The sequence below is a fragment of the Zootoca vivipara genome, chromosome 6 (assembly GCF_963506605.1).
Source record: "Zootoca vivipara chromosome 6, rZooViv1.1, whole genome shotgun sequence".
NCBI classification, from domain to species: Eukaryota; Metazoa; Chordata; class Lepidosauria; order Squamata; family Lacertidae; genus Zootoca; species Zootoca vivipara.
The window spans coordinates 11,324,019-11,349,642 of NC_083281.1; the positions used below are offsets into that span (position 1 = coordinate 11,324,019).

The 25,624-nt window shown below is 49.3% G+C and overlaps 1 protein-coding gene across 1 annotated transcript in view; it reads left to right on the forward strand.

The window, feature by feature from the left end:
• WDR18 (WD repeat domain 18) overlaps positions 1-25,419 on the forward strand; it is a 40,521-nt gene extending 15,102 nt beyond the window's left edge. Inside the window, exons 4-10 of the mRNA XM_035118966.2 lie at positions 262-403; positions 2,542-2,685; positions 4,954-5,018; positions 5,385-5,509; positions 12,677-12,843; positions 22,074-22,142; positions 22,677-25,419. Coding sequence (XP_034974857.1) covers positions 262-403; positions 2,542-2,685; positions 4,954-5,018; positions 5,385-5,509; positions 12,677-12,843; positions 22,074-22,142; positions 22,677-22,808 — 844 coding nt within the window. The 3' untranslated portion in view covers positions 22,809-25,419. The remainder of the gene's footprint in view (positions 1-261; positions 404-2,541; positions 2,686-4,953; positions 5,019-5,384; positions 5,510-12,676; positions 12,844-22,073; positions 22,143-22,676) is intronic.
• The last annotated feature ends 205 nt before the right edge of the window (positions 25,420-25,624 follow it).

The following is a 25,624-nucleotide window of genomic DNA, read 5'->3' on the forward strand; positions in this document are numbered from 1 at the left end:
ATTGTCTGTATTACATCTCCAACAAAGAGATACATTAGATATACAAACATCAGGGAGTCCTGACTATAAGAAAATCAACACCGTCTCCCATGAAAAGCTTGAGGAGAGCCAACTCCAGACATTCCATTGCTTTTATTTGGACAAATGCATCCGGAAATGAGCCACGTTCCCTCACACCCACCCTGCGTGTTTCCTGAGACCTCCGCTTTCCTTACCCCACTTGCTGTGTGCTGAGGCCTCTTCCTTCAACCCTTTCCCCAGCGTGCTGCAGGCTGAGAATGCCCAGAGCCCCGAGCCCCGCCACGTGTGGTCGAGACACAGCCTTCCCATCACGGACCTCTGCTGCGGCATGGGCGGCCCCATGGCCCGTGCCGCCACGGCCTCCCTAGATCAGACGGTGAAGGTAAGGGCAGACAGCATGCCAGGGGAGTGGAGTTCCGCTCCTCATGTAACAGGGACTGGCTGCATGAGGAGGAGTGGTGGGAGGTGCCAGCCAGGGAACCCCCCAAGGAAAATCCTGGAGGAAGAAAGCTCAGGGATTGGTGGTGGGACACCGAGGAGGGGGAAGATTAGGAGGTGGTGTTGGATACTGAAGGGGCAAAAGGGTTTAGTGAGCAGGAAGAGCCGGTGACAGGGAGCAGTACAGACTCCAGGCTGAAGCAGAGGAGGGGAGTCAAGAGGCTGCAGAAGAACCAGGGAGTCTCCCTCTCCGGCTGCAATAAGCTCCCCTTCCCCCTGGTCTCCAAGAACATGCAGAATAACAAGGAAGGCAAAACAGAGGCTAGAGGTGTGCAGACACAGTTTGAAACTGCTTGGGAAACATCTGGGAGACGGGCAAGACCACCTGCAAAGGGTTGCTAAGTGGTATGCCGTTTCCTTGAATAAAAATTTAACTCCACTGACCACAGAGCCCTGTGCCTTTCGTGCTGATCTGCATCTGACTCCAGCCCTGACAGCAGGGCAGAAACGTCGCAAGGAAGCCCTGCGGCAGCTGGATCAAGCCCCTCTAGTCTAGCGTCTTTCCCCCACAGTGGCCAGCCAGCTGGCCCAATGGGAAGCCCCAATGTTAGAAATCAGCCAGGTGCATTTTGTGACTTGCATGGGTCCAATTGCAACCACATGGAGATCTCTGGATGCCAGGTTGGCGACTGACATCTGTCTCTGGCTGCCCCCCCCCCAGCTTTCTCCAACAGGTCAGCAGGAGAGCTTATTTACTGCATTTATCTCCCACATTTTAATCCAAGGGGTCCGTTGTTCACCACCACCCCTTTCTCAGTTAACCCCTACAACAACCCTGTGAGGTAGGTTAAGAGGCTGTGACTGACTCACAAGGTCATCCAAGGAGCTCCATGACTGAGTGGGGATTTGAAGCCTGATCTCCCAGGTCCTAGTCCGACACTCTTAACCACTACGCCCCACACTGACTCTCTAATTGGGAGTTGTACTCCCACCTCCAGATTGATTCAGGGCAGGCTGTGGGGCAGGTGGTTCTCAGGTTGTGGGGTGCTGTACACAGCCACAGCTACATCTTGTACAGATGCAAACGGGAGCAGAAAGAAAATGTTGCAGTATGGAGCGCTTGGTATTCTGTTTTCAGGGAGTTAAGATTTGTGTGTGTGCGTGTGTGTATATGTCTTCGAACATTAGGGCTTCCTCCAAGACTGCTGACACCTCCCTCTTGTGCGTTTTGCCTGCATCAGCTATAACAATTCATATACCGGCGACATCATTCTTTCCTACACATCTCTTGTGGCCTGAACATTATTCAGCCAAGTCAGCCCAAAAGTTCATGGCGACGGCCGTCAGCGGCCCTGTGACAGCCACTGCCGCTCAACCTTGCTGGTTCATTGCGGGGATTATATGGGGAACGGGACAACCAGGCACGCCACCTTGGGATCCTTGGAGAGAGAGGAGGGATAGAATTGCGACAAATAAATAACAGATTCCTTTAAAATTAAACATACTGGGGAGCACGGGAAGGAGAGGGCAGGAGGGGTTTGATTTTGCGGGGGACCCCTGCAGCTTCTTCCTCCTGCCTGACACCTGCCCCTCCTTCTCAGAAAGATGGGAGTTGGAGCCCAGCAACTTTTGCGGGGGCCACAAATCTCCATCCCTGATCTGAGGAGAGGCATTCCCCTCTCTCAGGAGGGAATGCCTCTTCTAGATAGAGGCTTCCCACCATCTGTCATAGGGTCAGGAAGGATGGGACGACAAATGTTATCCCGTCCCCTGGTTTTATCTCATGTTCAATTGCAAGAGTTTGCCCATCCATTCCCAAGCGCCTCTGCCGTGTTCCACTGCCATTCTGTCTTGAGCTGCAGGGATTCCTGGCCCGCCTTTGTGCACCCTTGCCTGATTGGTCCTAAATAAATTCGTAGAATTGTAGAGTTGGAAGGGGCCAGAAGGGTCATCTAGCCCAACCCCCTGCAACGCAGGAGCCTTTTGCCCAACGTGGGGCTCGAACCCACAACTCTGAGATTAAGGGGTCTCATGCTGTACCAGTTGAGCTATCTGTATGGTTCCTCTTCTCCTCTCTTCCAGCTTTGGGAGATCTCCTCTGGCGACCTCCTCCTCTCCGTCGTCTTCGACGTGGGCATCCTTTCGGTGACCCTCGACCTCACGGAGTACCACATGTTCTGTGGTGGTATGGACGGCTCCATCTTCCAAGTTGACCTCTGCGCCTGGGTAGGTCCGATTCCACACATGGCATTTTATGCATTGTGACTTGTTGATCGTAGTTTAGTAATTATTTATTGTAACTGTTAAGAGGACATTCCTGTTTAATAATTATTTGCAGGTGTTTTGAGTGTTAATGTTATTGTATATTATTTATTATATTCTAATACATTGCTGAATGTTACTTTATTCGAAATAGGTTGTTCCATTTTAAAGTTACGTTTTATTACGAATTTCTGTATTGGATCAGATTAATATAAGGTGTGTGTTCTTTCTTGCTGTAGACCGCCTTGTGCACTGTAATAAGGAAAGGCGGTATACAAATGAAAAGTGAAATGGGGCAGTTAACAAAGGAACCCGCCTGCCTTACATACTGAACCAAAGTATGTATGTTCTGTGTCACTTCATATTGTCAACACTGACTGGCAGCAGCTCTCCAGGGCAGGCAGGTGTTTCTCCCAGCCCCACCTTGAAGTGCCACTGAGCTACATGGGAGGTCAGCTGTTGGGCAGGTTAAGGCAACCCTGGGTCTAAGAGATTTTGTTTGTTTTATATTATTTATTGAAAAACAAAAAGTACAAAATGACAAGCGCACTGAGTAAGATAAGACACAAAAAAGGAGAAGAAAAAAATTGTACCAATGTAGAAAACAAAACGGGGGGGGGGGGATATTGTGTACATTACAAAAAAAAGGTGGGGACATTTTGATACTGTAGTTAACTAGACTTTAATCTAACAGGTATTTATAAAAATGAATTCCAAATATAGTTGAATTTGTACACAACTTGTTCATGTGTAGCAATGTTGTACATATCTTCAATCATTAAAGCGAGCTGCATTGTTATTTTTTCAGTTCATCAATACAGTGGTACCTCGGTTTATGAAAAGGATCTAGGAGTCTTGGTAGACCACAAACTTGACATGAGTCAGCAGTGTGATGCAGCAGCTAAAAAAGCCAATGCAATTCTGGGCTGCATCAATAGGAGTATAGCATCTAGATCAAGGGAAGTAATGGTACCACTGTATTCTGCTCTGGTCAGACCTCACCTGGAATACTGTGTCCAGTTCTGGGCACCACAGTTCAAGAAGGATACTGACAAGCTGGAACGTGTCCAGAAGAGGGCAGCCAAAATGGTCAAAGGCCTGGAAACGATGCCTTATGAGGAACGGCTTAGGGAGCTGGGTATGTTTAGCCTGGAGAAGAGAAGGTTAAGGGGTGATATGATAGCCATGTTCAAATATATGAAAGGATGTCATATGGAGGAGGGAGAAAGATTGTTTTCTGCTGCTCCAGAGAAGCGGAAACAGAGCAATGGATTCAAACTTCAAGAAAGAAGATTCCACCTAAACATTAGGAAGAACTTCCTGACAGTAAGAGCTGTTTGGCAGTGGAATTTGCTACCAAGGAGTGTGGTGGAGTCTCCTTCTTTGGAGGTCTTTAAGCAGAGGCTTGACAGGCATATGTCAAGAATGCTTTGATGGTGTTTCCTGCTTGGCAGGGGGTTGGACTGGATGGCCCTTGTGGTCTCTTCCAACTCTATTATTCTATGATTCTATGAACACAATTGGTTCCGGAAGTCCGTTCATAAACTGAAGCGTTCATAAACTGAAGCGAACTTTCCCATTGAAAGTAATGGAAAGTGGATTAATCCGTTCCAGACAGGTCTGCGGAGTACTCATCCTGAAGCGTACTTAACCCAAAGCATGGGTGTAATTGGTTCCAGAAGTCTGTTCATAAACTGAAGCGAACTTTCCCACTGAAAGTAATGGAAAGTGAATTAATCCGTTCCAGATGGGTCCGTGGCGTTCATAAACCGAAAATTCATAAACCGAGGTGTTCATAAACTGAGGTTCCACTGTACCAGTCTTTTTGCGGTAGTTAAGGGTGCGGAGAGTCCACTCATAGTGTTTTTAAGTGATGTTCAGTGATTGACAGGTGGATGGGTCTGCCCATCTGTCAGTCACTGAACATCACTAAAAAACACTTGACGAATGGTGGTGGTGGGGAGATTTGCCACCTCTGGAGCAGACAAATCTGGGCGGTATGCAGTGCTATTTTTCGAGAAAAAGGGGAGCTGGAACTGACCATCAACACCTCCCTTGTTCTCTTCAAATGGCCATGGCACCCACTTGAGAGGGGCCGGAATGGAGTTCCTGGATGTGTGAACCAGCAGCCCTACCCAAGTACCTAAGGCAGCTTCCTGGTTCTCACCTACCCACTTTTTCTGGCAATGCTTCAAAATATAGTTTGTAACTTCCCCCTCCTCTTTCTCTCAGCCCGTGCAAAGGGAGAGGGGCTTCCAGACAGAGAGGGAGTCTGCCAAGATCTTCAAAGGGCATCGGTGAGTGCTGCGGCAAAGGTGGGAAAGAGCAACAAAGGGACTTTTTTTTTTTACCTACATGCTGTGATTTTTGGTTTGATTGGATTACCCTCTGGGTCCCTTCCAAATCCACAATTCTTTCATTTGACCGGATGGGCGGAATTCCAGCCAGGCCACAGCACTCAGGAGAAGGTGCACGAAACACACACGTCTGAGGGCTGCCCGTCCCGACATAAGCCTTGGATTCTAAGGGGCATTGGCGGGGAGAGGCCAGACACTTGGGTTGCGGGCGCACCCTGTAGCGTGCTCAGCCCCCTTCTCTATCGACGGGGATGACATCAGTTACGCTCGAGACACAACCTGGAGGTCCTTTTGTCTTCCCTCCAGGAACCAGGTGACTTGTCTCTCCGTCTCCACCGATGGAAGCCTGCTCCTGTCTGGCTCGCATGATGAAACCGTCCGGCTGTGGGACATCCAGAGCAAGCAGTGCCTGCGCACGGTGAATTACAAAGGTACGCAAGTGCTGTGTGCCTGTATGCACCTCTGCAAAGGGTTGCAGCACAGCCTCTGCATGCAGAAGGTCCCAGGTTGGATTCCCCCGCCAGCATCTCTTGAGCAGAACTCCCACCTGGGGCCCTGGATAGACCTTGCTCTCAAGTAGCACAGGAAGTCCTGAGCTAAGTAGACCACAGCAGACACCTGTGTGAGGCAGTCTGTTCATTCATTTATTTATAAATTATATATTTTTTTAAGTTTCAACATGTTCAACATATACAATCAAAACACAGTTTTGCCTTTTCTCCTGTTTTTCCTTGACTTCCCACCCCGTTTTCCATGGAGCTGTTGCATCTCCCCTTCTGCTGTGCCCTCTCTTCTGCCTGTCGAATCCGAACCACAATATTATAGTCCAATGTCTTCTTTTGCTTATAGCTCAAATCCTGCTCACAAGTTCATCATGCTATAATATTTCTTTAAAATAGTCCGAAAAAGGCATCCATTCTTCCATAAAACACACACTGTTAGATTCCCTTAATTTTGCTGATAGTTTCCCCCAGTTCTGCATACAGTGGTACCTCTACTTACAAATAACTCTACTTACGAATTTTTCTACTTACAAATGGAGCTCCATCCGCCATCTTGGATGCGGTTTAGATAGGATTTTTTCTACTTACGAATTTTTAGATAGGGTTGCTTCGACTTACGAATTTTTTCTCCCAATGCATTCCTATGGGATTCGACTTACAAATTTTTTCGACTTACAAATGTGTGTTCGGAACGCATTAAATTCGTAAGTAGAGGTACCACTGTATTTGTTTTGCAGGTTTATCAAACTCTCTTCGGTGAAAAGCTACCAGTGCAGTTCGTAAGATCAGATGAAATGCAGAAAAGGCAGGGAATTGCAAGCTCAGTAAAGCAAAGCACAATACCTTGCATCCAGCTCAAGTTTTACCCAGAGTAGACCCACTGAAATTAAAGGTTTGCGTTTAACCATGCCTGCTGGTGTCAACGGGGTGTGCTCTTGAGTATGGTGAACATTGACTGCAGGCAAAAGAAACCAGTTCCCTGGTTAATATTTCATAAAATGCCTGGGTCTTCTGCTATCTAGCTGAATGTTAAGATGCTCTGTTTTCAGCTGGTAACCGGGATTCCAGAAGGCTGCAGCGGCCACACTAAAAACTCAAGTTTCTTTCCCCAGCCCTGCCTGAAGATGCTGGGAGTAAAAGTGAGCTGCCCTGCTAGTCTTCATGCTCCCAAGCAAATAGCTGAAATAGGAATGGAGGACTTTGCCTTATGCCAAATCAGACCCGTGGTCCATCTAGCAGAATATCTCCCAGAGTTTCAGGATCAGAGTCCCTTTCCTGGGAGGTGCCCTTCCCAGCTCAGATACCCAAAATATTTTGTTTATACCAGGCTGCTGAACTTTCTACTCCAAAGCAGAGTTTTTAGGCATTCTCAGCAAATGGTTTTGGGTTCCTTTCCTCTGGAGTAATTCTCCCTGAACAGGAGAAGTGATGTCCATGTTATTATGTGAGCCACCATTTCCTCATATCAAGTCGTCTTTACATAATCTTCATTTTAACCATCTCTGTTTGTCTAGGGGCAAAACTGTCCTCTTCCCCACCCCCAAGAACACAACACGATTTGCAAAATCCTGTCTGGTTGTGTGCGTGTGTTTGGCATGTGCCCTGCTTTGTTTTGAAGCGATGCTCAAAGCCTTGCGTTGGCAAAGAGAAAAGGAGCCATAAAGCCTGCATGGCTGAATCTTAAAAACCTCACGATCTGACTTGAGGGTCGTAAATTTCTCAATGTGCTGAGCCGCGCTTGGTGCCTGCACCCTCTTCCCCCTAATCCTGGGTAGAAAAAAAGTGCCAGGCTATAACAATGCAGCTGGCAAGGGGAGTGTTGGTTCGGCGTCGGCCAATGGGGAGGCAGCCCTTGTCCGCCCACTCCTTCCTGGAGAGGAGAGGCAAAATTATTTTCGCTCGAGTTTTATTAGGAAAGGGGATTGGGAGATAAAGCTGCCGGGTTTCGCAAGACTTTTTGTGGTGCAGCAACATTTGGAAAACTGGCGTGGGTGGTTAGGATTCCAGGCACCGGCCGATGCCCATGCGTCAGCCAGTGTGGGCAATTGGTAGCAATAATAATAATAATAATAATAATAATAATAATAATAATAATATGTTATTTATACCCACCCATCTGGCTGGGTTTCCCCAGCCACTCTGTGTGTGCTGACTGCATTGTAGAATTGTAGAGCTGGAAGGAACATAAGAACCTAGGGAGAGCCTCGCAGGATCAGCCCAGTGGCACACAGAGTCCAGCATCCAGTCGCCACAGGATTCACATCTAAAGGATCCCTGGCAAGGGGCCGTCCAACCTTTTTAAAAACCTCTGAGGCAGGAGAGCCAAACACCTTCCAAGGAGACCGTTCCACTGTCGGAACAGCTCGAAAACCGGAACACTCACTTCCGGGTTTGAGATCCAAGGTGCGACTGTACTTGAAGATGACCCTAATGCCATCCCTCGGCCTTCTCTTCTGCAGGCTGAACATGCCTGATGCCCCTGAAAACTCCTTACTCTACCACACAGGTCTCTCCCCGGGCACAGGAGCAGTGCAGCGGACTGGAGCTCAGAGACCTGCTACTGATCGTGCCTGGCATGATGCAGTTGGGTGCTACCCAGGGCCCATGGCTCTGTGGCAGAGCCTCTGCTGGGCATGCAGAAAGTCCCAGGTCCAGTTTGCAGGCAGGACTGGTAGCACCCCCTGCCTGAACCCCTGGAGAGCCACTGCTATCCAGTCTGTGTGTAGACTGAACAAGGGTCTGGAAACTAAGCCTTACGAGAAGCGCTTGAAGGAGCTGAGAGGAGATATGATAGTCATGTTCAAATATCTCAAGGGCTGTCCCATGGAAGAGGGAACAAGCGTGTTTTCTCCTGCTCTGGAGGGTAGGACTCGAACCGAAGGCTTCAAGTTACAAGAAAGGAGATTCTGTCTAAACATCAGGAAAAACTTTCTGACAGTAAGAGCTGTTTGACAGTCTCCATCGGAAGGTGGTGGAGTCTTCCGCTTCCTGGGTGGTTTTTGGATAGCCATCTGTCATGGATCCTTGGCCTGAAATTCCTGCATTGCTGGGGCTTGGACTAGATGACACTTGGGGTCCCTTCCAAGTCTACAATTCTATGAACGTTGAAGTTGAAAAGGCCCAACGGCCTGGCTCTGCATAAGGCAGCTTCCTCCGTTGCTATTCAACCAGCCCATTATTCAGAAACATGACTAGAATCTTACTTTTAGCAGAAGGGCCCTAGCCCTGCTCTGCATGCACGAGGTCCCAGGTCCAGTCTCCGGGTAGGACAGGGAATGTCCCCGAACTAGTTTTGAACTGCTCTCCCCTTCGCAACAGGGCGAAGAGCCCTTTTCTTCCTGTCCTTTATATAACGGCGTTGTTCGTCCCTCCCTCCTCCCCTCCAGATGTCTAATTACTTTTCTCCCTTCTCCGGAAAGAATCCTGTCCAGACGCTGGCAACTCTCTCTGCTGTTATCGGTGCCCCCAGGGAGGCATTAACATCCTTTATCTCGGCTGCACAGAACACTTGATAAGGCGCTGCCGCTGGCAGCTCAGTTCCCGACACGTCTTTCTTTTCTTCTAAACCCTCCCCTTTCAACATCGTCCTCGGAGCTTCCCTCCTCCCCACCCGCTAAACCCTGAACACCTGCCAGGGTGCCGGCTCTGTGCTTCCGAGCGCCGCCTGCCTCTCTTCGCATCTGCTCCATCCCTTCAAAACTGATCTCTTTTCAGGGCGCAGAAGCCTGTAAATCCCCTGTGCGGTGCAAGCGGCGAGATAGCCCTAATAACGAGGCTTTGGAGCACTGCTCAAACTCTGGTAATTTAATAACATTCCGTGTCCAGCACTTCCACTCGGCTCCGGAGCGGCGGGAGGAGAGAGAGAGGCCATCCTTCGTTTTGTAACGAGCTGCAGCTGGTTTTAACCACTCGCCAGCTTCAGGATCACTTGGGTCAATAATCCCCGAGCCGGGAGCTGTGCCATGAGAAATGAGCAAGTGAAATAGCGAAAGTCTCCTGTGAGTGTGCCTGCCGCTTCTCTGCGCGAGTCTCTGCTCCAGCCTCACCTTGGCAGGACCCAGTTAATCCCGCCACATATGGCACAGGTTGCCATAGGATTTTTTGGTCACACAAATGTTGTAGTAGTAGTAGTAGCAGTGAAAGCAGGGGCTCCTGTTGCCCCTCCGCATGAGTTGTTGCCCTGGGTTTGGTGCCTTGGGAGTGCAGTAGTGATTTGCACAGGGAACATGGGCAGAGAATGAACCCACACTCTTCCTGTGCGAGGTGCCGTTCCACTCCCTAGGAGGCAAGCCCAAGGCAGCGACTCATGCAGAGATTCAACCGGAGTGCCAGAAGCGGTAGAGTGAAATATGCTTTTCACACTTCACAACAACCCATCCTCACCCTGCAGAGAGAGATTTCCCATCAGCACAGGCCTTGTTTCAGATCAGACCCTTCGGCCATTCAGACCACAACCTCCTGAGGGATTCCGTTCCACTGTCGAACAGCTCTCACTGTCAGAAAGTTCTTCCTTTCTTGTAACTTGAAGCCATGGGTTCGAGTCCGGCCCTCCAGAGCAGGAGAAAATAAGCTAGCTCCATCTTCCATGTGACAGCCCTTGAGATATTTGAAGATGGTTCTCCTATCTTCTCTCAGTCTTCTCCAGACGAAACATACCTAACTCCTTCAACCGTTCTTCATAAGGCTTGGTTTCCAGACCCTTCATCATCTTGGTCTCCCTCCTTTGCCCACATTCCAGCTTGTCAACATCCTTCTTAAATTGTGTTGCCCAGAATCGGACACAGTACTTCCCTTGATGAAAAAGGATTTCCTTTTACCTGTACTGAATCTTCCGGCTTCATTTGATTTCCACAAGCTATAATGTTATGACAGCAGGAGGAAGCTGCTCTCTGTCTTCTTTCCCCAAGAATTGCATGATTCGATGCCTTCTCCATCAGTACCAGTGGGCCGCAGGTCAGTCCAAGGCAGAACTTACTATCTTCTTGTTGGGGGAGCCAGTGTGGTTAGAGCATCGGGACTAAGACCTGGGAGAAAGGCCAGAGTTCGAATCCCCCCACTGAGCCATGAAGCTCACTTGGGTGGCCTTGGAAGGCTGTTGCGAGGATAAAATGGGGAGGAGGAGAACCATGCACAGCACCTTCAGCTCCTTGGAGAAAGGTGCGGCAGAAATGCAATAAAAAATAGAACCAGAGGCTCACCTGAGCTCTTAAAAAGTTATTTATGGACAAATCCTTTTTGATCTGCTTCCCTGCCGCTGGGAAATGGAGGTGGATGGGTGTGGCACCCTGTTCTGCCCCAGCACCTTGCAGATGGGGTGGTGGCGGGGGGCACACTTAACCAAAAGCTCCTCAGAGCTCCAGCTGCGGGCACTGCGGAGGTCTGCCTGGTTTTGCATGCAAACTCCAAAGGCAGAGCCAGGTTTTTTTTGGGGGGGGTGAGAGAAAGCACACGGGGACACTGCTGGAAATAGATCTGAAGAGTCAAAAGACCAGCCTTGAGTCGTTGGCAGCTGCAAGCAAGAAATGGCTGAGGGATTTGAATTTTGTTATTCCGGCTGCCACTGGCTGCTCTTTCCAACGGGTGTTGCTCTCAAATGGGTTGGGAATGGGAAAAGGCTTGCTGGATGCGCTGTGCGTGTGTATATACTAAGTAACGCCTGGCTTGGTGAGCAATGAGCTGAGAACCCTGTCTGGCCCACCCAGCAAGCCATTCCTGGCCTTGTCCTCTTGCTTCCTCAGTCTTCTTCCTCCTCTTAAGTTTGCCAGGGCAATGGATGCAACAATTTGTGAGTGCAGAGAGGTGAGCTGAGGTTGTGGCAGGGAGGCGTCGGGAGCCTGACGGCAGCCCGTGTGGGTAAATGCGGTAATTAAAGCGCTCATTAACTCCGCTGAGTGGATGTGTGCGATAGATCATTACCGCGAGACAACTTGCGAGCGCACCGGGGCCTGGGTGATGGATGGCTCGCTCGGCAGAGGACGGAGAGGCCGCAGTGCTTGGGGCTGTGCCTGGTCGCCCCCGGGGAGGTCTCCAAACAGTTCCCTCCGGTTGCTTCCAGTTGCCTTCGTAGCTAATTGAAGGAGAGGAGAGGTAGCGGGGGGAGCTGACACCAAGGAGGAACGCAAACACACACATGCCTTAGATTCTGTAGAGCAGAACCACCAAAAGGGGGAAAGATGCTGGGGAGGAGATGTGATTCCTCAGAGGTTTTTAAGCAGAGGTTGGATGGCCATCTGTCATGGATGCTTCAGCTGTGATGCCTGCACTGCAAGGGGTTGGACTAGAGGACCCCCAGGGGTCCCTTCCATTATTCCCCCGGGCAGGGCTTGGAAAATACACCCTGCCTGAAGCCCTTGAGAGCTTCTGCCAGCCAGTGTAGACCTGTGGTTCCCAAAGAGAATAATACTGCCCCCTGGGTGGGGAGGTTACCTAAGTGGGGGTTGCTAGGGGGAGGCAGGGGGCCCCTGTAAATGACAATCAGGCTCTGGAAAGCTGGCATCTCCCTGGATCAAGTTTGTCGGCTTTGTTGAATTAATTGAACTATTTTTAATTGGGCTTTGAGTGAACGGGCAATTAATTGCCGCTGTTTTGAATTTTATCGTGTCATCATCTCCCTTAGTGCGCCGTGCAAGCTGCTGCTCTGAATAATGCTTTTTGTAGTGCAGAGTAGTGAGCACATGGGGCGAATTTATGGAACCAAGCTGGAAAAGGTTTGAGAACCACTGTTGCAGACAATCTAGAAACCTTACTGAGCTGTGGGGCCTGTCTCCTAAACAGAAGGATGCATGCTCTGTGTGCAGAAAGGCTGGGAATGACTCCCTGTCCGAAAGCCCAAAGAGCTGCTGGCAGTCACAGTCCTGAGATGGATGGCTTGGTGTCCTGACTCAGCATAAGGCTGCTTTTGACTTACCACAAACCATGAGGACTAGCACCTTGCTTCATTTTCAGGGGAGGGTCCACAAGCTCTGTGCTCTTGGGGGCCTCTTCCAAACTCTCCAATTTCTATGATTCCGCAGTTAGCCCCTCAAACGGCCTAAGGCCCTGCCATAAGCATACCTTGCCGCTAAATCTCTCCTTCCCTCCAATTTGCTCCTCCAGGTCCAGTCACCAATGCCTTCATCACCCTGGCTCCAGCCAACATGCTAAACCCAGAGAGCAAGCCCCGGGTCCCCCTGCCCAAGTTCAGCCGCCACCTCTACACCATGGAGAACGCGGGGAGCCCTGCCAGCGAGGGGATGATGCTGTGCCTCGGAATGCATCAGAAGGTAGGGGAGTCTTCGTCTGCTTCCCCAGCAAATATGGACCAAGTGACCACCAAGCTAGAAATCCCCCTTCGCTCTTGAGGGTGGTGGGCAAAAGGATGGCGGAATACTTAACGCCCCAGGTCCACTGGTATAAAGGTCTCACTAAGACCGATAGATTTGAGGCTATTTCCCGGTGTTCGATCCTCGGTCGGAAAGGCACAGTCATAGAATCATAGTGTTGGAAGGGACCCAGGGGGTCATCTATTCCAATCCCCTGTGATGCACAGGTCTAAAGTTAAGAATAAGGCCTTTTGGCTGCCCAGGTGGAGAATAGAGAGCGGGACGTGTCTGAACTAGCAGAATGTACAAAGGGGGAAAGCGAAACAAAAAGAAGATTCATTGCTCTTCCACTCTCACAGCTCAGTCTTCAGAGATGGCAATTGCCCATGATTCTTGGCTAGCGATGCTCTCGGGAGATCTTGCAGGAACTTGGACAGTCCTGTGAGATCTCGCAAGCCCATGCCAGAACTGGCACGTGGAGAGGGCCTTGTCCCCCACCCCCAGCAAGGCAGGGGGCTTAAAAGGACTTCTGTCTTGCTTGCATTTAATAACAATAACATTAAAAACATCCACATGCAGGGCTGCCTTCAGATGTCTTCTAAAAGTTGTGTAGTTATTTATCTCCTTGACATCTGCTGGGAGGGTGTTCCACAGGGAGGGCGCCACCACCGAGAAGGCCTTCTGCCTGGTTCCCTGTAACCTCACTTCTCACAGTAAGGGAACCGCCCTCGAAGCTGGACCTCTGTGTCTGGGCTGAATGATGGGGGTGGAGACGCTCCTTGTAACCTCACTTCTCACAGTAAGGGAACCGCCCTCGAAGCTGGACCTCTGTGTCTGGGCTGAATGATGGGGGTGGAGACGCTCCTTGTAACCTCACTTCTCACAGTAAGGGAACCGCCCTCGAAGCTGGACCTCTGTGTCTGGGCTGAACGATGGGGGTGGAGACGCTCCTTCAGGTCTACAGGGCTGAGTTTGTATTTTTCTTGCAGTTTGTAACGGCTTTCTCTGATTATGCAGCAAACAAGACATGTTTTATAGTGGGGGAGGGGGAGAGAGAAGGTATGGAATTGGGACCCAGACGTGGTTGGCAAAGGGAACACACCTCTGAGCTCTGCATGCCTGTGTGCCAAGCCTCCTTACCCTTCCGATGCAAGCAGGAGCAGGTGGCTGTTCCCTGCTGGAAGAGGCGATGCAGATCTGAGCGAGGCAGGGCTGAATGTTCTGGTACAATTATCCCTCAGGGAAAGGAACAGGTTGGCAGGAGAGAGAGAGAGGGAGTGTATTATAATCCTGTTGTTGGGCACTGAGGCAGTAATAGGCTGGAACGTCTCCATCGCACCTTGGCATCTCGAGGGACGAGGTCGGCCGTAACGCATAAATTAACTTCCAGAGTTGGGGAGGCCCAGTAAGATCCCTGCCAGGGGCCCAATCTAGCTCAGCATCCTGTTCTCACAGTGGCCAAACGGTTGCCCCAAAGGGAAGCCCACCAGCAAGATCCGAGCACAAGAGCCCTCTCGCTTCCTGTGGTTTCCAGCAGCTGGGATTAAGGAGCATTGCTGCCTCTGACCGTGGAGGCAGAGCATATCCATCCAGCCTGGTACCCCTTGATAGCCCGTTCCTCCACCATGCATTTGTCCAATTCACTTTTAAGCCATCTGGGTTTCTGGCCATCACCGCTTCCTGTGGGAAGGGGTTCCGCAGTTTAACGAAGGGTTTTATTTTATCTGTCTTGAATCTTCCAACCGGGCCTTGCCTGTGTTAGTCTGCAAAGCTGTCAACAGCTTAGAACTGAAGTTCCTCAAGGACTGCCCGATTCCTTCTGCCCTGCCTTGATCACAGAGACCTTCCGGTGGGGCTCTCTTGGTGCTGCCGGACAGGCCCTGCCTCCTTTCTCGCCCTTGACTGCCGTCTGGTAGAATGACAGCTGAGGATAAGCAAAGGGCAGCTGGTCTCTGAGCAGAGTCTACTCAGCATCCCTCCTTCCCTCTTTGAGACTTGGGTTTCACAATAGCTAGGCCTCTGCTCCAGTCCAAGAGGTTCTCCTTTCTGCCTGGGACTCTTCTCTTGGGTTCATGCAGGTGGCTTTGAGTGGAGACCATGTGACTTCAGGGAGACTAGAGGTGGACAGGGGGTGGGGAGAGGGTCCCGCTACCCGCTGGCGAGCTTTCTGGGGACACCTGGCTGCCTGACTGCAGGTAAACAGGAGGTGGCTTTGTTCTCATGTCCCCCACAACGTCATAAAATCTCAGCCTCCCCACTCAAACCTGGCAACACCCCTTTGCCAGGAATTCATTTCGTTTTCCCAGCAAGGGGTTGCGTCCGATGCCCTCTCGCAGTTGCTCCAAGGAGAGGGAGGACGAGGGAAGCCAGCGTTTCATCAGCCTTGCCTGTTAACCATCGCTCACTGCGGAGGCATTTTCTCCTCTCCTGTCTGTCTTCTCTCCCCCCAAAACACAAAGGGTGCTTTGATGTGTTATCTCTCCTGCCTGTCATTTTTCTCTCTCCACCCGGGAGACTGATGGGGCCCGTCTACTTTGATGGATTAGCTCCTTGCAAAGGGAGGCCTCGTGCCCGCTCCTCTCCCCTGGCACCACACTGCTTGTCCTTTTCTTCTTCTGAGTTTCCTTGAGCTGTGGCGGGCAAAGTGTCCGGCCACCCACCCCAAGGCTCTCGCCAGGTATCTCATCTAGTGTTCTTGTAACAGATTCCCAGGAGCGTCTCCTGTCAGCCCTGCTCCTTTCCTCTGCAACGTTGACAGCAGCCCCAAACCTCCAAATTGCGATGTCTCTTGTTCAACCAGCAAGAGGAAGGATGTTTCTGAACCAGGAAAGGTGGTTGTTCAGGTTGAAATGGTTTGGGAAACTTTAGCTCCTCCTCATCTTGGGGAGTCCAGCAGAATCCTGACAGCAGAACAAGATTCTAGCCCTCATGACTGCTTGGGGAAGGGTGGGAGAACTTATGAGAACACATAAGAAGAGTCCTGCAGGGTCAGGCCAGTCAGGGCCCATCTAGTCCAGCATCCTGCTTCTCACAGTGGCCAACCAGCAGTGTTTGAAATTAGTCTGGCTGCTCCAGGTGCATTTTGCACCTGGCTATCGGCCACTTGCGACCAAGTGAAAATTCCTGGGTGCCAAGATGTCGCCTGACATCTCCACCATCTGGAGGTGCATGCCTAGGGATCCTTGGATTAGTTTTCACACACTAATACGCCATCCTGTAGCATTCTGTCTATTTTATCTGCACAACCAGGATGAATTTCAGCAGGCACAATGCTTTTTCAGTGCAGCCTGAGCAGGAGCAGTGAACAGCGTTATAGTGAATTGTTGTCACTTGTCTACGCTTCCCCCACTGCCCTGCTGAGAGTTGTGAATGCCCACGTTATGGATGGTCTGTGTCACTATTAAGAAAAAGAGGTCGGAATGGGCCAATATATATGTGGACTGTCCTTGGATCAAGTGACTTTTCTTCTTTACGTTCTCAAAGCTCTTAACCCAGCCAGGGATGTAGGAAGGGGTGTGTGGTGGGGGCAGTCCGCCCCGGGTGTGATCCCAGAGAAGGGTGACAAAATACCCCCTGGGCGTGGCCCGCCTCCGGAAGGATCACACCTCCCTCAGGTGCACAGCATGTGTGCCGCTCTGGGTGCCGGAATGGCTAGCTCCGCGACTGAACACAGCTCAAGGTTGCCCCCTGAACTAGCCAGATGTTTAACTGATAATCATTTGAAATATAAGACTTAAGAACCGTCTTGCCCCAAATGGCATCTAGACATTCTGTTTTGGCAACTGCAATCTTTGTTTAAGGAGTTGTTTAGTGCCTGGCTTGTGTATCTGAGTTTCTAACACTGCTGACCATATCCTCCTCCTGGGAAGAGGACTTGGGTGTGATAGTGGAGGGAGAACATAGCCATTGTAGCTAGTAGGATTGCTTTTAGTCAATTCTCTTTTCAGAGCCACCTGTAAGAACCCATGAAGGAGCCAAAGGAGAGCCCTCAATTCCAGCATCCTGTTCTCACAGTGGCCGACCAGGTGCTTGTGGGAAACCAGAAAGCAGGAAACAAGCTACTGGAGTCCAGAAGCATTACTGCTTCTGGGGCTAACTGCTTCTGATGCAGCTTTTTTTGAGCCATTGGTTGCATTCTGAAAAGCCATTGGCATCAGTTGTGCAGAACCATCTCGCTTGTCGCTCCTGAATTGAGGGTTCTTTTGCTCATTTTTGAGGCTGTTCTCCCCCCCCCCCCGTTTGTTTTAAAACATAGCTTGCTTTTTTTAAAATACCACCCTCTGACTGAAACATTTTCCAGGGTGGTTTTACCACAGACTGTAAAACAGCAATAAAAAAAGCAGCACAATTCAATAAAAAACAAAGCCCAGCGCTGACAGAAAATAAATAGATCAGAGGTTGAAAACCTGGGAAAATGAGAAACGTATCTGCTTGGCATCAGAAAGACACGAAGTCAGGGGAGTTTTAAATGGATGATGTTTTGTTGTGTTTTTAATATTTTGTTGGGAGCCGCCCAGAGTGGCTGGGGCAAACCAGTCAGATGGGTGGGGTATAATTAATGAAATCACTGCTACTAATTATTAGATCAGGTGTCAGACCAGGTGTGTGAGAGAGAGAGATCATGTCCCCCACAAGTAGAGGGTACAGCTGAAAAGACCCTCCCATGTTTGCCACCCACATCATCCAAGGCAGCTTGGGCAGGTGGACTTAAGAAAGACTCCACATTCTATTGATTCCATTTGTATTTTTTGAAGTGGCAACAACATGGGCAGGTGATTGGGGTGGGGGTGGGGAGAGTGATAGCTACATCATCTTGAGGTCTGGGGGACTTCAGAGGTCCAGGGGCTGAAATTGCCACAGGAGGGGAGAGGGTTCTTTCACTTGGCTTCCCACTGGGGCATCTGGTCGGCCGCTGTGAGAACAGGCTGCTGAAGCGAACCTTATGAGGAATGGTTGAAGGAGCTAGGTATGTTTAGCCTGGAAAAGAGGAGATACGAGAGCCAGCTTCAAATATCTAAAGGACTGGCACGTGGAAGAGCTGTTCAGCAGTGGAACCGTCTCCCTCGGGAGGTGGTGGACTCTCCTTCCTTGGAGGTTTCTAAGCAGAGGTTGGATGGTCATCTGTCATGGATGCTTGAGCGGAGATTCCTGCATTGCAGGGGGTTGGGCTGGATGACCTTTACAGTCCCTTCCAACTCTACAATTCTATGATTCTGTGACGAGATGGGCCGCTGGCCTGATCTTTATTATGTCCTTGAAGGTGAAGAAGGCCCTAGAGGGGCAAACGGAGAGAAGTAAGAGTTTCTGTAACCTTTGAAAAAGGACACTGCTCCCTTGCTATAAAATAAAAGAGAGAGATTGTTGTGAAGGTCCTCTCTCTGTGTGTGCGTTGTGAGAAGGGAGAGAAACCCCAATAACATAATGTCTTCCTTTTGCAGACAGTAATAATCTAGAGATGATAGGGGGGGGGGAGGCTGGAATGAGAGTGCCAGAGCTGGGCTCTGCGGATCCCCTCCGTCCTGCGCGCAGGATAAAGATCTCCTCTATTTCCCATTATTGGCTGCGTGTCTGCTCCGAAATTAGAACAGAGAGTCTCGGGCTGCGTGTCTGGAGTTCATGATGAGCTGCTGAGGCTTGAGGTGGGGGGGGAGGTTTTCACTTTCCCACTGGTGACGGGAGGCAGGTTTTCAGGCACTTCTGCAAGGTGGCAGAGCGGCAGAGCAGCTGCCTTGCACCCTGAAGGTCCCAAGTTCGAATCTCCAGAGAGGGCTGAGTTAGACAGCTTGATGGCTTGGCTCCGTATAAGGCACCTTCCTGGTTAGATCAGCTCTTTGCTTGGAATCATGAGGACCAGAATCTTGCATTATTTGGAAGGAAAGGATCACCGCTCGCTGACAGACCACCTGCTTGGCCTTCAGAAGGTCCCTGGTCCAGTTCCCCACTAATGTTATAGCCAGGTGGGGCCTGAAACCTTGGCAAGCTGCTGCCAGTCTATGTGGACAATACTGAGGCTGTTGCGGTGTGGTCAGGAAAGGAGCCCTGTGTGGTCAGGCCGGGTAGCGAAAGGCCTCGTGTAGTTAGTAATTCTGTGCTTTGTTGCTTGGAGAGACCCCTGTGAGCCAGAGGGCGAAGCTCCTTGGTCCCTGCAGCCAGGGGTCCCTGCCCCCAAATCCGAGGCTTTTCTTTCAGTGTGCAGCAGCACAGAGTCCCAAAACGGCTCTCTGGGCACAGAGTGATGAGCTTTGGCGTGCCAGATGGCAAAGCTGCCTCGGACCACAAAGGAGGCAGGGACTGGTTGGAGGCAGAGGAATGAGGGGGCAGGGTGGATTTGATTTAAATCAAACTGATTTAAATCACGATTTAAATCACGATTTAAATCACTAGTCAGTAAGGCTTGATTTAAATCATCGTTGATTTAAATCATAAAGACTAATTCTTGCTGGTATAACTTTATTATGCAAGTAGATGAAGATTTTTAGAATAACAACTTTTCATATTAGTTTTTTTATCCCCAGTTTAATAGGTTAATCATTCATATTTGGACAACTTTACTGTTGTACTTAGGAAGGAGAAAAATAATCATTACCTTAATAATAACAATTTAAATAGATTTATTCAACTGAAACAATAACATTTCAGCAAATGTTATTTGCTTAAACAAACATCCATGTTTGTTAACTAATTTGGCTAAACAAAAACAAAATATATATATTTTAAGAAACTTAGACTGTCAGCCCAGCCTACACATGAAAAACTTAAATACTGTCCAAACAATCAGAAAAATATTGTTTCTATTCTATTCACTGAACTTCTTGAAACTTAGCACTGAAGGGGTTGCTTCTGTATTCATAGGTTTGTAGAACAATAGGATTAAGGTCTTTTTCTCAACTCTGTTCATATTATAACATTTTTGCTGTGAAGAAGAGGCATGTGATCTCTGTTGAGTCAAATTCAGTTTTGAGAACTGCAAAAGTAAACCAAGCACCTGTGATAATATCTTGTAGGCAGAGAAACTGCCCAATAATCTTACAAAAACCTCTGGAAGAGGTGAATGGATTAATGGAATTTATTTACCCCATAAATTAAACATATACAACCTTATACTACATAATTAAAAAAACTAATCTTTATTTCATGATGGAATAACCTTTGGATGGTAATATTCTTTCCTCAAAAAGCATTTTATTTAAAAAAAATCCAATTTAAATCAAAAAAATCGATTTAAATCAAAAAAATCCAATTTAAATCAAAAAAATCCGATTTAAATCAAAAAAATCCGATTTTTTTGATTTTTTTAAAAAAATCATTGATTTTTATCCACCCTGTGAGGGGGTAACAACAGGGGGAACCCCAAGGAAGGAAGGCTCAGAGCCCAGGGAGTGGTGGTGGGACAACAGTGAGTGCTCAGAGGGAGAAGCCTGGGGGGGAGGAAGTATCAGAAGCTGGAGAGGTAACAGGGCTTAGTGTGCAGGGAGAGTCTGTGGCAGAGGGAAGTCCAGAATCGGAGGCAGAAACTGAAGCAGGAGAAAAGGGAGGCCAGAAGGCAGAGGGGAAGTCTGGCTGGTAAAGAGTCACAGGTGTCTCCCCCTCCTGATGCAAAAAGCTCCCCTCCCCGCTGGTCTCCCAGAACCAGGAGAGACATGAAAAGGGCAGAGGAGAGATTGGCTGCATGCAGGCCCAGTCTCCGATTGCTTGGGGAAAACCTTGGAGAGGAGGAGACTTAGACAGCTGTGGGGAGGCAGGGACCTTCAGTCTCAGCAACTGTTTCATGGGGGCAAGACCTACCGGAGATTATTTGCTGTGCTCATTAGGTCTGGTGCTCCTGTGCAGATCCTGTTTTTGCTAATAAAGACTTGACTACAAGTCGCTAGGTGTGATTTACTGCTGCCCTCTCCTGTCGAAAGGCATGTTCAAACCTTGCTCCCTCCAGCAGCCTGCCTTGTCACTCCTCTCTCATGGCCGGCCGCTGATCGTATCGGTCCTCTCTCTCTCTGATGGTTGCCTTCTCAAAAAAAAAAACCTCGCACACAATCGTTTTTGTCCCCTGTTATCACTGTTGGTGTGGTGTGATCCTCTTCCTTTAAAAGAATTCCAAGGCTGGCAGGGCTTCTCCAGATCTCTTTGTGAGAGATTATCCTTTTAGCTTCTTCCTTAAGTGCTGCGGAAACTCTTTATCGGGGAGCACTTGAAATTCTTTGGCTTCCCTCCCCACCATTATGCTGGAATGTAGCTTTTGCTCCTAGGGTGTGGCTCTTAAGCCGACAGCTTGCCTTTGGCATCAGCTCGACCGAAACAGACCCAAGAAACCTGGGACACACCTCAGTCCTAGGCTCAATCCCCAGCAACTCCCTGGAGCGCTGCCTGAAACGCTGGAGAGCTGCTGCCAGCCCATGCTGGGAATATTGAGCTAGGTGGCCCCAACACGCCGACTCGTATGTATTTAAAATAGCTGTGTAGGAACCATTAGGGCTATATGCTTAGTTTTGTGTAAAGCAGTTTCTTGTATCCTCTGGGTGGGGGTTAAGTTCCCCCCCCCATGCTGTAGTGTGTGTGTGTGTGTGTTTGATATAACAAAAAGAACATAACAACAGATAAAAATTTAAACATGGAAAACAAAGCTATAGAATGGGCATAGAACGGATACAGTTGCACATTGGTTAAAATAACAAAAGTCTTTGAGTATGGGATATAGGCATTACCTGGTTATCAAGTCTAGTGGGGATAGCCTGGGTAACTCCGTTGGTTGGAGCATGGTGCTGACGAAGGCCAGGGTTGCAGGTTCAGTCACCGCCAGGGACAGCTGCAAATTCCTGCATTGCAGGGGGTGGGACTAGATGATCCTCAGGGTCCCTTCCAACTCTGCAATTCCATGCCAGATTTGCCAGGCTTGTGGCAAGGGTCTCGAAAATGATGGTCCTTCTCTCTGTGTATATGCCAAGTAATATAAAAAGTGCATGGGAGTTCTGGTCAAAATCTCAAATTGCGCACAATTTCCTCCCATTTTCCAGAGCAATGGGTACCCAGCGCCCTATATATGATTTGTTAGCTGTTTCCAATTGGGTTGCAATTACTGTTTGAGCTGCTCAGATCATCTATAAGACTAGTTCTTTTGACAATATGTCTACAAAATGGCTTTGTCAAAAATATTCTTGGCTTGTATCTTGAGCTTTCTGCTCTTCTGTCTCCCACAGGGATCCGGAGAGAGCAACTTGGAGAAAAAAGAGCGGCTGTACTCGCAGATGTGTGCGACAAGAGAAAAGGTGAGGCTCTCTATCCCTACAACAGGCAAATTTTGAGTTTTGAGAGGCAACTCTCCAAAGCAACTCTCCAAAGCAACTTCATTGCTCTTTTTCTTGTCTCTCATGTTAAAAACTAGGAGGGGAGAAAAGGGTCAGACAAGCTTCCGGTGGGGAAAGAGAGTCGCCAGTTCTATATTGGGTGCAGTTATCTTAAGGGTTTGCATGGGCGGCCTCTACAGCCACTAGCTGTTGTGTTGGCAGTGGCTCCTGGCAGCTGGAGTCGCAATGCCCTCCGGATGGATGCGGGTTTCGCCATCCCAGGATGGAGTGCCTCTTCTGAATAGAGCCATTCCTCAAATTCTGCCTGGTGGGAGGCAGGTTTTCTCCACCTCTTGCCAGGGATGGAGGTCTCTGTAGCCCTCATGCCGGCTGCCTTTGTTGCCGCTGAGTTCAGGGTCCCAGGGCGGGCGAAGGCAGCGCCTTGAGCCAATACTCTGATCCTCCCACCCTGGTTCCACTCCCCATTTAGTTTCCAACCCCCTTTTTCCCTTGCAGAACTTGATGGGCGACCAGGAGCAGCTGAAGATCCACGTGACTCAACTGGAGGAAGAGGTGGGCACCTTACGCAAGATCAACAAAGGCCTCTTCGACTTCTCCAGCCGCCTCATCATGAAGCAGGGCAAATAATGGGGGTTGGGGACAAGAACCTGGCAGTAGCCACGCACAGCGCCTGGGTGCCAAAACCTCTTCCCTGATCAGAGGGGCAGGAACGCTGTTCATACCCTTGCCCGCTGGCAGGACCGGACCTCACACATCCAGAAATGGGGGGGGGGCGCAGAGACGGTGTAAGTCAAGATGGTTCCAACAGGACATTGCAAGGAGACATGGCCTTTTCCCCCTTCCTGCTCCTCTTCCTCAAACAGACCGACGGGCCCTTCCCGCATCCCCTGATTTTGCAAAGGATTCTGGGCCACGCCATGCGACCCCCGTTGCTGCTCCACCGCTGCCTTTGCTGCCAGGGATTGATGATCAGTAGTTCGCCTGCTTCCTTTGGGGATGGGGCCTGCAGGCAGCTTTTAGGCGTTCACCAGCCGTTCTGGCATCCTCCAATCTCCTGGCCGCTGTCAGTCCAGAACGGTCCAAAGCTGTTATCAGCAAAGAGGCCTCAATTCCTTTTAACACTGTGTTTTTGAGAGCGACAGAGAGCCCCCCTTGGAAGTGGCGGGGGGGGGGAGAGGAGAGAGTCTTGTGTTCCATCGTTCCGCAGGCTGCAGAAATGAGGCATTGGATTCTGGGCTGGGTAAACCTCTCCGGGTGAGTTGTGCTTCTCAACGCTTCTCTCCCCTCATCAAAAACGTGCACAAATCTCCCAAGCGCTCCCTGCTGTATGAAAGCTAGCCATTCGGGGGAGGGGCCCTCGTTATGCACCCCCCCCCCCGTGCCTTTTTTACATGCAGGGAGAGATTTATTTATTTACGTTCTATTGAGCCTGCGCAAATTAGACTTTCCTGCCATTGAACTGAACCACTAAAACTCACCATTACACAGCTCTGTCATGTACAGTGCGCCAGATCGTATCCTTAACCCTCCTCTTGTTGGTCAGGACACGCAGCTCCGGATCCCAAGCTGCTTTTTTTTTTGTACTCTGGTGAATCTGCTTCTCCTTCCTGTCCCCCTCTCTCCCCCTACAACCCTTGTCTTTCTTAATTTTACTTCCTTTAAAAAGAAATACCTCTGATTCCATGCCAGAAAAAAAATATTCTTTCCCTTTTATTCCTTGTTTTTTTGTTTTGTACTTTTTTTAAATAAAGGACTGTTTACCGAAATTGCATTTTGGTGGAGTGTTTAGAGAGAAGGCGACTAAGAGGCAAGAGGATTGAAACATGTAAAATTATGCATGGAGAAAGTTGACTAGAGTAAGGGTTTTTCCCCCTCACAACACTAGAACTCGAGGACATTCATTTTTAAAAAAATATTTGAAAACCTTTATTTCTTTATTTAAAAACATTACATAGAAAACCATCAAACACAAAATGAACACAAAGTAAACACAAAGATAACCAAAATCAAATAATGCAAATTAAGTACAAATTGTCTGCAACTTAAATATGAGTTAATTACAGTTTAATTGGAATAAAGATGTAAAGAATAAAGATGTAAAGAATAAAAATAAGACTAAAGACAAAGAGTAAAAAAAAATTTAAAAAAATGTTTCCGATTGTTAATATATCGTTTCTAGCAATTCTTAATTTCCCTGTTTTCTTCTTATCATATTTTCCCACCCCTCGCGGGTGAAACTCGAGGACATTTAAAGAAGCTGAATGCTGAAGACTCCCCTTGCCCTTAGTCATCACAGTTAAATGGAACCTCCAAATTCAGGGGCAGCCTACCCCTGAATACATCTGTTGCCCTGATACCCTGGCCATGGCCAACCAGATCCCTCTTCTGTGAAGCCCACCAGCAGGACCCAACTGACATTTGGAGGCATATGCTTCCTCCTTCGGCAGAGGGCAAGCAGACATGGTTGGTGGCTGTTGGCACTTTTCTGCAGAGAGGATTCCCCGCTTGCAGGGGACACATCGCTCAGTACACAGAATCCTAGAATTGTGGTTTGAAAGGGGCCCCAGCAGTCTCACCTAGTCCAACCCCCCTGCAATGCAGGAATCTCAGCTAAGGCACCCATGACAGAGGGCCACCGAACCTCTACTTGGAAACCTCCAAGGAAGATGTGGCTTTGCAAGCTGATCTGAAGCTTCTTTCCCTGCTGCACAATGGGAGCGGCTTGTGCACGTCCCATTTGATCTCGTCTCTCTGCTCCAGACGAGGGTTGAAATCTCGGCCCCTGGAGCTGAGCGCCCTCATCCTGGCTTCCTGGAGGGGCCTTTGCTTCTCTGAGCACAGGGTGGGACCAGCAGCTTCCTCCTCGAGCAAATTGGTGCCTCGGGATGCAGAGATCACTTTCTGGTTGTCATTCCTCCCTGAAGGAGGAACGCAGCAGCGCTAGGCAGAGGCTGCCATTTTTATATCCGGCTGTTCAGCCTCTAAGCCAGCTGTTCCTGGACTTTTTTCCTGGCGGCCGCCGTCCCCCTTGGTTCCATAAACTCATCCCCAGTGCCCCCCTGCCCTGGAAAATGCAATCGCAGTTTGCATGGCACACTAAGAGAACATATCAATGAAATTCAAAGCGTCAGCGATTAATGGCACACATAATACAAAATCCAGTTAAAACTAATTCTACGGAATGGGCAAACTTGGTTCAGTGGTGGGCCAGTCATTTGCAACTCCAGCGCACCCCTAGAGGGAATTGGGGGGGGGGAGAAGACAAAAGACCTATTCGCAAACACTTACTCTGTGGAACTCGCTGCCAGGAGGTAGGATTGCTACTTGCTTAAGGCATCTTTAACATGAGGTACACATTAAGAGCAAAAGATGCTCTTAATCATGGGTTCATGGGGTAAAAGATTTGCATTGCAGTGGGTTGGACTAGATGACCCTGAAATCCC